The sequence below is a fragment of the Silene latifolia genome, chromosome 2, assembly GCF_048544455.1.
Source record: "Silene latifolia isolate original U9 population chromosome 2, ASM4854445v1, whole genome shotgun sequence".
Lineage (NCBI taxonomy): Eukaryota > Viridiplantae > Streptophyta > Magnoliopsida > Caryophyllales > Caryophyllaceae > Silene > Silene latifolia.
The window spans coordinates 41,577,239-41,590,120 of NC_133527.1; the positions used below are offsets into that span (position 1 = coordinate 41,577,239).

Genomic DNA, 12,882 nt, shown 5'->3' on the forward strand with positions numbered 1-12,882 from the left:
CCCGTGCGTTGCACGGGTTATAATATTGGTTCACCTCTAATTATTATTTTATTTTAATTTTATAATTTTTATTTTAAATAATTGTAATTATCTAATCAAAACTAACTTATCCAGATAATTAATAATTGCATTAGCAATAATTATTTTCTTTATATATAGAGAGAGTCCACATCGTACCTAAAATACATATTAAATCCAATTTTATTTAGCCTTGAATTTCATGCGTTTTGTCTAATTATAATTATTAACATGCCATTAAAAAATGAATCATACTTTAATTTAAAGATACCAACTATATTATTATCAACAAAATTTGTGAAATTTCCACAGCTAAGTTTAACATTGAAATTAAATTCTTTATATAGTGTATTTAGAATCTATCTATTTCTCTAAAATTAGAATTTATGAGTTAAAAGATAAGAGTCCACAATTAACGTCTCAAGAAAACTTCTGTGTCAACCGACATCTTCATGTACCCATCAAACTCAACCGGAGCCCCATTATTAAGCTTGGTGGTATCCGAGTTCCACTCACTGTTTTCGGCCCATAATTAGCTTACATAACCCATAATTCCGCCAGTTCTCAGCTGTTGCTATGAACGAAATCTCTGCTAGGTCTGGTGCAGGAACTCTAATCATTATGCAACAAACATCAAGTTTAAGACACAATAAGTTAATCTAAATCTGTCTTTTTAAATTATGACCAATGCATTAGAGGATCAGGACCAGAGTACCTGACTGATGCTATAGAAACGATGTTCCCATCCAACTGTAGAACAGCAGTGTAGAATCGGCTAAAGTTGGTCCGAGTAAAGTTGGATCTGCACAGTAGCGAGAACAAGATGTCGGTTCAATTGTTAGCTTCACAACAACATTATGATTTACAAATGGGATTAGAGACTATACCCACAACTATAGACAACACTTTGAATCATGTTTGTTCTTGTTTGCCTATCTACTATAACATTGAAACAATCTTCCATCAGCCGTGCTGCCAATGCAACCATGGAGTTGCAGGTTACCCTTTTATGCAATTCATCGCTGTGTTGTCCAACTGGGTCCACATCCATTCTCCGCACCAATACCCATGATAGTACTCCAGGGATAATTGGCATGCTTCTGCCCATTATGCTTTCCAAATTCCGAAAAACCTTTATTTAGAAATAAACATGTGACAATTATTACTCCGTATTCCGTACTAAATTATATGCAGAGGAGGACGGCATAGTTGCAAAGAAAACGTACCTCCCAGCAGCTCTTGCTACAGAAAGGAATACTTGATGGCTGAAGCGACGAAGGTATGCTATCGTACTACTCAGAGCACTGCCAGTGATCTATTCATTAAATGCATTCCCAAGTGAAATTAATTAATTATGGAACTATAAGCTGTCATAAAATGCAGTACTGTAGGTAGAGATGCTAAGCTAGAATAAGAAAGTTAATGCAGGAGAAAAGATAGCGAGGTGATAAGTGCGTACATTTCTTCAAGCATTGATAACAAGTTAACAACAGTTCACGAGAGGAACCACGTTCACAGTATTTGCAATGGCAATATGGACAGTGCCAGTCATCTTGAGGCACACCCTGCAGTTCAAGGTACATGTTAATATTAACCGATGTTACTCAGACGCGACTACATGCTTGGATGAGACGGGCGCATGATACAATGTCTGATACACAATAACTAAAAAGACCATGTTGTTCACTTAGAAACAACAAACCTCGAAGCCCAAACATCTAGGATGATAAGTCGAAGGGCATTTGTCACAACACATAAGATCACCACTATCAGCACAGATCAAGCAAGAACCATCATGGTGGTCGCGTACTCTAGGCCTTTTCACAACATGATAATATCCATTTCTTGCAGGCACTGAGTGCCTGTTCCATGCCTCAATCTGACAGCTCAACAACGAAACTCCCAGTCCTTACATTCTCATAAGGCTCGTCCCCTGTATAGTTCTTTCTATGACTTTGGAACTCTGAAGCCGAAATCACTCTCCTACAACAATAACAATAAATTCCGTCTCTAGTAATCCGGGGTCGAAGAATGACGTGTCATGCTCGTCTGTGGCAATATACAGGTTTCTCCCTTCTTCGATCTTGTCCTTAAGAGTGGTCAAAAGGGCATTGGGGGAAGTGTCTCGGTCAAGATTAGGCCACATTTCTTTGTTCATTGCCTTCTCGCCTCTCACGACATGAACAACATCATAATCCCAGTTCAACCTTGCTGCAATCGCTGAAACAATGTCCATCAGCCTTCTTGACTTCCACAGCATGTGCCATGGATTCACTTGCAGCTGAATGAAGTGCTCAAGATTATTGGTCCGTTATCGCGTCTCTTTTAGGAGGAAATAATATGGGTTTTATATCCATTTGTGGGAGCTGACTTGTGTTCATATCGTCGCAAATCAAAATTTAAAACTATTGATGTGAAGTATTTGGATTGATGACAACGTCTCTTGACCGTGCCTTTCATTTTGCTTGCGCTGTTGGTGATGCCGCTCTCTCCGATGACTGGTTGTGTTACGCCTGCATCAGCTTCCGCATTTCCAGCAGGATCTGGCGCTTGGGCCGAACTGTCCAGGATGCCGCCTTTCGTTTGTTTGATATCAACGCTTCTCCGCCGCCTAATGACGCTGATGCCAAGCCTAACCTATATATACAATTAAGTAATTATGTTTAATAAGAATTATAATCAACCTTAAACACTATTTGTCAAGAATCCTACGGTGGTAAACACAACATTACTACTTTTTTTTTTTAATTTATGTTTTAATCTCTATATTATTTAAATTTTATCATTAATATTTTTTAATTTATGAGATAAAGTTTCCATGAAAAAAAGTTATCTCTTTAGATTAATATTTAAATAGTCTGTTATTTTTTTAGATTAATATTATTATTATAATTAGGGTGTTTTAAAAAACTTGGAGTCTCTAGAATTGCCTGAAAAAAGCCTCTTTTATATATATACTAGATTTAATGCCCGTGCGATGCACGGGCCACTTGTAATATTCTGTCTCTTGAACTTTTTTTTTTTTTTTTTAATAAGAATGTTATTTCTCATATATTTCCAAAAAAGAGGATTACATGAGGTTCTTACAAAGAATATATCCCCTATACAATATACCCAATATACTCCTTATCTCTCTTGAACTATAATTGAATGTGAAGTTATAAAATAACCCCAACAACTGTCAACTCTCGTTTACAAAGAGGCTCAACTCGATGCAAACTTGTTAGGGTATGCCGATTCGACATATCCTAACAAAACTTCAACTTCAACTTCAAACTGACTAAGTTACTCATCCTACACATTTGCAATAACTTGATAGTAGCCTACGTATAACTTCGTACTATACTAAACTTTCATTTGCAATAACTTAATAGTACACGTCTATTGCAAGTAGGCCATGTTCTGTTATCAAAATCGAATATTAACGCTTATTGCTTTCATATGATATATGATTTGGTTATGTTCTGTTACCAAAAATCAAATATTAACGCTTATTGCTCTCATGTGATATATGATTTGGTTATACTTATGATGACATGATTTAGAGAGATCAAACCTTGTATAGTTGTATGCACAGATTAGTTTTATTCCTCTTTTTCGTAAAGTTGGTAGGGGTTTTTTCTTCTAAACATTCGTGTAATACAAATATTGGGAATGTTAAATCAATATGTTCATCCATCCTGAAAATACCTAATGTATATATAAGAAAATGCAAAAAAAAAAAATGATCTTAGATGCTCAAGGGGGATAATATATTACCAGTTTAATATTAAGACAAATACTTTCATCTTAGGGAGACTAACTGCATATCTTGGGTCTATATATATGCATTTAATTTACATCTCTTAGTTATGTATATGTAGGGATTGTTACGTAATGAAAGAACAAAAATAAGAATAGAAAGAACAACAAACATGCATGAAGACTAAAGAAATAATAAAGTGTATTATGTATTATCTAAAATTCTTGTAAAAATCTATTTATTATAAACTTTTTTCTTAAATAGATATATTCTCCCTTCTTTTCTTTGAAATTTTATATTTTTTTTCCTAAAAATATCAACAACTTATAGTGACAAATGTAACAATTGGTTTAACTAAAGTACTAAAATTCTTACCAGTTCTCAATATTTGTTTGACACACTAACCACGATTCTAAAACTTTTGAGTTTGTGCATTATTTTTCTGCCCACCGTAACCAAATTATAAGGTTTACAACTTTGGTGATGCTTTAAAAACATGAGTACTATGTATTACGTTTAATTTTTTTTATAATGAGAAGTATTATTTGAATTACTTTATTCAGTTATTCATTATTCAATCTAATAAAAGCATAGATAAGTTAGATTATCCCTCGTAAAAGAGATAAATAAATTGGTTATAGATTAGCGATTTTTCCAACATTTGGCCTTGTGGTACATGTTTATTAACTTAGTAACTTAAAAAGGAAAATCGACAATAGATATCTCATACGAATTTGAAAATGTGATTTTGTATGCACTTTCTATGATATTCTCTTTAAACTTTGTTTTTTAGTTAAGTTAACATGTGCCCAATTCATTTACCAATTCTCAATTTTTCATCATATAAAACGGTTTATTAACTTAGGGAAGTGTCGAGATAGATCTAAGTTGAAGGAAGCATGCGTTAAAAATCCTATTAGTTTCATATCCTCCTAGAGTCCTAGACCTTCACTTGCCCTATTAGTCAATTATAGTATTAAGCTACATTGTCCCAACTCCCAAAACAAAGAACATTATTATTATTATTATTATTATTATTATTATTATTATTATTATTATTATTATTATTATTATTATACTCGTAATTATGAATAAATATGCAAAAAAAAAAAAATGCCGTATTCCTCGTCTAAAGCACCATCGAACAAAAATATTGGCTACATGTAATACCATTAAAACAATAATCCGTATGACATAAATCTAATATAATTAAATGGACATAAATATATGGTATTTATATACTGGTTCCTTAATGGTAGCCCAAAGTGTTTATGTGTTGTTTCATCGCGATCAATCTTCATCTTGATCCACAATTATAATATCTCGCAAACAAATAATAAATAATAGATCTCTTAATAAGTTATTGAGAGACGGTAGTATTTGTGTACAATAAAACATAATAAGCAGTTTTTTTGTATAAGGATAAATGGTGGGAACATGAGAGTTGCAAATAACGTCAATAAATATGCCATATCGAAGGAGGAAAAAGTATGAGTACCTTAAGCATGCCAAATATTACCGTATCGGACTATATTGTACTGCACAAAATGACAAAAGGGGAAAGAGTATTTGTTAGCAAGTAAAAATCACAAAAAATAAGAGAGAGATATTAAAAATCTTAAATCTACCCTATATAAAGTTGCGTTCACAATATAAAAAAAAATTGTAAAGGGAAGGGGAAACCATGACAATCTCAGGTTTGAAAATTTGGTATTTTGAGTTTTGGTAGCTAAAAACCAATATATATACACATATAGTATGAATCCTACTATAATTAAAATTTATCATTGAGGTAACTAATCCTTAGTTTGACTTTGCAGTTTGAGATTGCTTCAAAGTAAAACACAGTGTATAAGGAATACGTGAGCTAAGATCTACGACGTTCATAATATAATTGATTAAGATTCTTTTAGATTAAATTTTATATTTTATAGATTTTTTTTTTATTTCAACAATCTTTTATTGTATGTTATGTTATTATTATTATTCTCATACGTGATTTGTAAAAGTTGGAGTCTCTGTAATCGCTCGAAAAAAGCTTCCTTTATTAATATAGATAGATATATTGATTATGGCCTTATTTATTATCTTTGTTAACTTAATTTTTTAATAGTTCTATTAAATCGTCTATTTATCATTCCAATTACTCGATAACCTACTCATTTACTTATTAGTTCGCCAAATTACCAAAAACCCACCAACCAGTATACAAATGTAGCTCAAATTCATCAAATCTCCGTTATCATTTCATACTTCATAACGGAGGTTTGTTTTATAGTAGTTTGTGCTTATTAAAAATATTTTGTTATTCTTCTCATATAGAATGGTGATACAATATTAATGAGTCAATCCGACAATTACATTATTTTCAAAGAGTTTAGCTATCATTCCTTAATTTCTTGTCTTAAGAATAATCAATCCGATAATTATTGAATAAATCATCCAATATCTTTGAGCGATTTTCTTTGTTAAACTACATATGTATGGATTGACATTTTCATTGTAGAGTTTGATTACATTATTTTCCAATCGCTATGGTACTTCTTGACCATAAACTAATTTCACATACTCCCTCCATTTATCTAATTTCTTCCCAAAACTTTTTGCACAAGAATTAAGGGAAGGTAATAAAGAATGGAAAAGTAATGGTAAGCTTGCTAGTTGGCTTGCATTAACATAGAGAACTGAAATGATTAAAGGTAGGATTATGTTAATCTTAATTTTTGGTACCAAGTTGTTGGAGTGTGATTTTCCACCAAAATACAAATGAGGGGGAAATTCAAATACTCATAAATGTTCCCCCCTAAAATAAGTACTCTACAATAATTGTTTTACAACATTTCATACAAACACAACAACACTGACTCACTGACTCACTTCTTCTCTTCCATTTTTTTCCAATAATCCAGCTTCTTCATCTCTTCCATCTTCTTCGTTTTTTCCATCTCTTTCAGCACCTTCATTTCTTCCCTAGCAGACTTTGGCTTTCACTTATCTGCACTTCAGAAAATTGTTAGTAACATATTGTGGACGCGGGCCACGGGGGCGCTTGGGACAAGCGTTTGCATTTGTGGAGTCGCCACCAATTTATTGTGGAAAATTGGAAACCGTTCGAATACCTCGTGCCATGTCAAGACACAAAGTAATGACATAAACACTAAGCACTCATTACCCTTAGCATTCTATGTCTAGCATGACTCTCGTGGATGTCAATGAAAACGGATGTTCATAGAGATCTGGAGTAAGGGGTGAGGGTACGTATTAGGAAGCTCTTTTGATCGAACACCTAATCCCGCCCGCCTCGATAGCGGCCTCTACTAATGATTAGGGAAAATCGTCTATACTCGATATATTGTCAATTTATATGCATGCAATGTAACATCCATCGTTTTAATCCTAGCATGTGAGAATTAGACTAAGTCGGTAAACACGTAATTTAGCATACAATTGGGTCGAATTGGGATTTAAATTGATTACATGTAAAGGCATACAAGCAATACGATAAAAGAAATACAATAAAGAAAATTACAATAATTACATCGGATTTAATGATTTATGTCGAAAATACCTTTAAAACGGATAATTTGAGAAAGAATAAACAAATAGATTAACGAACTGAAATTAGGGTGATACAAGTAATAGTTAATTAATACGTAATTAATAAACTAGGTCAAGGCAAAACAGGAGTTCAGAGACAGAAATCAACCAGGAACAGGCGCAGCAGAGCTGCGCCCTCTGGAAGAGGCGCATCAGTTGCTGCGTCTGTTCCTTGGCTCAGTTCTGGCTGTGAAGCCGGAATTGCAAATCGTTAATATTCGTTGGTTAATTTAATGATTGATTATGAATAATTGACTCGGATAAAAGTGATTAGCAGATTATTTACATATGACTAAGGTGACAAAGCATGAACAAAGTTAATTAGAACTAATTATTTACAATATTAATGAGTTAAAACATACTAAACAAAATTAATTAGGTTAAACAAACTACTAATGACGAATTAATGATGGTGACAATAATAAACAGATAAAAATATATCAACGACGAATCCAGAGATTCAGTATGAATGAATCGAACCTCTAAAACCCGAATTTGATTTTAATGACGAAAACCCGCAAATATGAATTACTTGGGATTTAAGTCGGGATTTAATGACGAATTAATTAACAAAGATGAACTATTTACATGTTAAAAATTATTGTGTTTAAATTATTATGTCAAAGAACAATGAACGATTGAAAAACAAAACAAAAAGAAACAGACGAACAAAAGACGAAGGAAGAAGAAAGGAAGCAGGAACTGCGGCAGCCTCAGAAAGAGGCGCAGCAGGTGCTGCGTCCCTTCGAACAGGCGCAGCAGTTGCTGCGTCCTTTCTCGACGTTTGTCTTCTTATAATTCATAAAAAAGGGTTTAAAACAAGAGTTTACAAATCGGTTTTAAGAATACTTTCGACATAAACCTTACAATGATGATTAAAATAAATAAAGAACAATAAATAAAAGAAGTATTTTACACCCTCAGACTTACATGTTTGACGAAACGAGATTGACTAAGTTAACGTTTAGTGATGCTCGACTCGAATGTACGACGAAAGTGCCCTCTAAGAGGAAAACGAACAAAATTGATTAAGGTTGATTGATGTGGAGTTGGTCAAATTGGTCGATCATGCAAAATGAGGCTGGTACTCAGAAAGATCCGAGCTTACGTGGTCAAATGTTCAAGCACGTAGACGCCAAAAAGTAAGAACGTGGTCTAGAATGCAAAGGGAGAAGAGAAGGGCGGACACTCGCGTGAGAAATATGTGAGACCGAAGGTCTCTATTTATACTAATCACACGAAGGAAGTAGGGTTTTTCGGAGAAACTTTGGAAGTGAATCTCGAAAAGATATGAAAAGATACGAAAAATACGCAGAAAAGGACTTGGGAAGAGGCGCAGCAGGCACTGCGTCTCTTGGAAGAGGCGCAACACTTGTTGCGTCCTTTCCCAAGTGGTTTCCTCCTGCGGAAGAAAGATTTCCGTGTTTTGTTTATGGAATAACGGATTAATCTTGTTTTCCTTAATATTTTGTGTGAATATTACGGGAAATACTTTACCAAAGATTAAAATATTGCAAGATATGGAATAGAAATATCCGGAACATTCCAGAACATTTTGACTCGGCATTTTAACGGTTATCAGAAAATGAAGACAGGTTTAGGTCCGGACTCCAAATGTACTCTAATTACTGCCAAAACGACCGTATCGGCGCGTAGATGACATTTAAGAGGTAGACACAAGTGTTTGAGCGATCACTTGACGATAAACTTATGAACTGTCATAAATCGTTCCGCGTACCAAACATGCGGCCCAATCATCACCGGGTGGTTTACGGGAGGTGCAAAAATGAGGTATCTACAGAGCCCCCACTTTGACTGAGGCTTGGACAAGGCGAAAGTCAAAGTATAGCCATCAGGTCAATCGAAGATTACAACCTGACGACTATGGCGACGCGAGGCGGTTCAAGGGGTCTGAACCAAGGACCTGTCGTCGGGAACATTTTAGAGTCTGTCGACTATAGGGGAGGGTCGTTTAAAGTCCATTAGACTACGTAAGGAGGCTCGCCAGCCATAAGAAGAAACCATAGCTGAAATTCTTCGAAACTCCAGGGGAAACAAAACGCGACATTGGGAGAAGACAGCAGGACGTAGTCAGGAACTGCTGGGAGAAATCTGCTTGGATCGGCTTCAAACAAACTTCAGAAGAGCTTGGGGTCGATGTTGATCTCCATGTCTCGAGAGGAACGATTGTCTATCGTGAACGCTCGCTGGGGGAACATAATCGGGAACTTATCTCCATGTCTCGAGAAGGACGATTGTCTGTCGTGAACTCTCGCTGGGGGAAATATAATAAAGGTGTGTCAAAACACCTGTCAGAGAATGCTCGCTCGCTCGCTGTGACAATCAAGGTCTTGGATAAGAATAATATGACGACAGTTTGCAGTTGGCTTGGAAATGCGGGTCCGGGCGAAGAATAAATGTCAAACGGACCAAATATGTAATATGGTATCAAGGAAGAGGCGCACCAAAGATGGACCCACAAATAACGAACTTATAACGAATTTTTGAAAATTCGTATGAAGGGAAGCTGAGGAAGAGGCGCAGCAAGAGCTGCATCCCTTGGAAGAGGCGCAGCACTTGCTGTGTCTATTCCTGAGCGTGTCTTTCCTGCGTAAAAACCCGATGAAACAGAGGGGTTTATTTCATTATTTCGAAATACAAACTCTCAATTTCTCTCTCAAATTCCAACCATTTTCATCAAAATTTGATCCAAAAGCCTGCATTTGCCATGACTAATTGAGGTATGTGTATTATTATTGTATTAATCTTCTATAATGGACCAAATTGGATCGACAAAATTAGGGTTTCCAACCCTAAAATGTCGAAAATTTGGGGCTTTTCCCCCAAATGATTTTGCCTTGCAAAATTGATCTTGTAAATGGCTAATTGGTAGTATAAGGATCATAACCATGTATTTGTTTTGAATTTTCGTTGAGTTTTGAGTATTTGAATGAAATTGTGACGGTCTCACAGCTAAACCGTAAATCGCTTTGAAAATAGCCTTACGATTGCCCATTTGTGACGAAACTTGATATTTAGAATCCTTATATTATGGGTAAACTTCCTACCATCTCGGAATTTTGATTTATGACGGCTTTTTCAGGACACTTTTCTAGGGCATAATCGCCGTTATAACGAAATGCTGTCGAAATTCCGACTCGAACCCATGACTAGGCTTCAACTTAGGCTTGACTTGACCCAAATTTCCACATGAGCGGTTGGGTTTGTGGGAAAATGGCCAAAGATGGCGAGAAAAGAGCGATTTCAGAGCTTTGAAAACTCGAAAATCCCCTAATCAAGGCTTGTCGTCATTTGACGCGGCCTAAATTCACTTCAATTTTGCAGGTGACGAGGCTTCTATGTCTGGGAGAGGTCCCATGGACGTGGACACGGCTCTTAACCCTTCTCAGATGCTTGAGGAGGCGTTAGAGGAGGCTTCCACCGCTGCGGTGACGGCTGCTGAGGTTGCTGAGGACGAGGTCTTCGAGGAGGAGGTTCTTGAGGAGGAGGAGACCCCGAGACGGGCCAACGTTGGACGGGGTGGTCGCTGGATGAGAGGAGCACCTGCGTGGGCTGAGACCTAGGACAATAGGCACCTGCTTTGGGCTGCGGAGAGTCACCTGTCCTACAGGACGGTGAAGAGCTTGGTAACTCGAATTCATCACTCTTCACTCATCTTCTTCATTTTGTTATTCCTTTTCTGCTTCATTCAAACTAAAGATAACTTTTGTTTCAAATCAAAATAGGAGGTCGGGAACATCAGATTGTTCTCGGGCTACACGACGGCGATGAGGTGCTACGAGAGGCTGTCGGCTGAGGAGCGAGCCATGATGGAGCGAGGAGCGTTCGGTGCCTTGGTGCAGGCTTGGAGGGATATCGCGAAGAGGAAGCTTCGGGCCAACCTTAGCCTGGTCCGAGCTTTCTTGGATCGGTTCTGGGACACGACCTCCACCTTTCACATGCCTTTTGGTGAGGTGGGGGTCACGTTGGAGGATTACGGCATGATTTCTGGTCTACCGTGTGGGATTGAGGCGGTGGAGTGGCCGGAGACTGCCATGAGGGTTGACTCGGCCGAGGCTAGGAGGTTAATCGGCTGGAACTTGGCGCCGAAGGCTTCTGCGGTACCTGGTTTGGTGCCTAGTTCTTACGTTCGGGACTACTTTGCGGGGAAGACCCCGACGTCGGTGGTGATTGATGGGAGGGAGACGGCTCCTCCTCCCTGCACTGCAGATCAGAGAGTCCGTTTGTGGCTCTGGTGGTTCTTGTCTTCGATCTACCTCGGAGACAAGGGGGAGAGGCTGTCGACGAAGCTTCTTCCCTTCCTTTCTGACCTGAGCTCCCTAGGCCATTGGGACTGGGTCACTGCTGGTTTTGCGGTCCTCATCCGCTTCATGAGGGCCATGGTTCGTCCGGAGTTGATGGAGAAGAGGACTTCTCCTGCTGCTGTCGACCCTGGACTGCTGTTGGAGGTATGAACCTTCATTTCGATTCATGAAAGATCATTTCCTTTTCTTATCAAATCACGAAAGATCGTTATTGATTATCTTGCTTCACAGGCGTGGGTGTACTCCTACTTTTCGAGCCTCGTTCCCAAGAGGACGGAGCCGGTGGAGAAGGTATATCCCGTTGTGAGGGATTTTGTGATGTGCCGTACGAGGAGCTGGCATTCCTTTCACGACGTGTGTCGACGGGAGGTGAACGCTCTTCAGTTGGACGGCGTGAGTACTTCACCTTTGTTCGTTTCTTCATTACCTTTTTCAGAATTGATCATAAGAATGACTTCTTGTTTGTTTTTCCCAGTAGGTGCCCAGGCCTTGGGTGGAATACGCTGACGCTCCTCCCTTCGTGACTGAGGTCCTTCGACCTAGGAGCTCGAGCCGATTGCTGCTGAGGACGTCGATGGGTCCCGTGTGGTACTTGGGTGAGTGCTTGGCTTGTCAGTGCTCTCGGGATGTCTTGACGGTTCCCATCGATCCTCCTAGGACGATGTTCAGGGAGCCTTCTGAGGCTGAGAGGGAGGTCGACTTGGCAGGTGTTGGTGGTGACGCCCTCCTTCTTCCGGGCGAGGACTACTCGACTTTCCTCTACGGGAGGTTGGCATACTGGCCGGTCGTGGTGAGTATTTACTCTCCTTTTGATTATTTTGAAAACACGATGAATGATCATCGGTTTAAATAGAAATCCTTTGAATCTGCAGGAGGTTGAGGCGGTGGGCATCGAGCCCCCAGAGTACCCCGAGACCCTCGAGTACACTGACGCGACCGGGAGGACGTCAGGTATGAACCTTCCGTTTACTTCATTTTTGAATTTTCTAACTTTCTTTATCGTTTAACTGCTTGAAATGATTGACATGAGCCAATTGTTGTGTTTGCAGGGGGAGAGTGACCTGGAGCGAGAGCTAGCCCAGTCTCAGGAGGAGACAGCTCGCCTGCTGAGGGAGCTCGAGGTTCGTGACGCCGAGATTGCCGCCCTCGAGGCGAGAGTTGCGGAGCTAGGCGGCGACCAGCAGTAGTTTTCTTGTTGTT

The 12,882-nt window shown here is 38.3% G+C and overlaps 1 protein-coding gene across 1 annotated transcript; it reads right to left on the reverse strand.

The window, feature by feature from the left end:
- Positions 1-431: 431 nt before the first annotated feature.
- Positions 432-2,755, reverse strand: LOC141629416 (increased DNA methylation 1-like). The gene is made up of 6 exons (XM_074442425.1): positions 1,721-2,755; positions 1,478-1,583; positions 1,245-1,333; positions 906-1,150; positions 734-820; positions 432-630 (listed from the first exon to the last, which is right to left on the reverse strand). The coding sequence occupies exons 4-6, from the start codon at positions 1,124-1,126 to the stop codon at positions 531-533; spliced, it is 408 nt and encodes a 135-aa protein (XP_074298526.1). The 5' UTR covers positions 1,127-1,150; positions 1,245-1,333; positions 1,478-1,583; positions 1,721-2,755; the 3' UTR covers positions 432-530.
- Between the last annotated feature and the right edge of the window lie 10,127 nt (positions 2,756-12,882).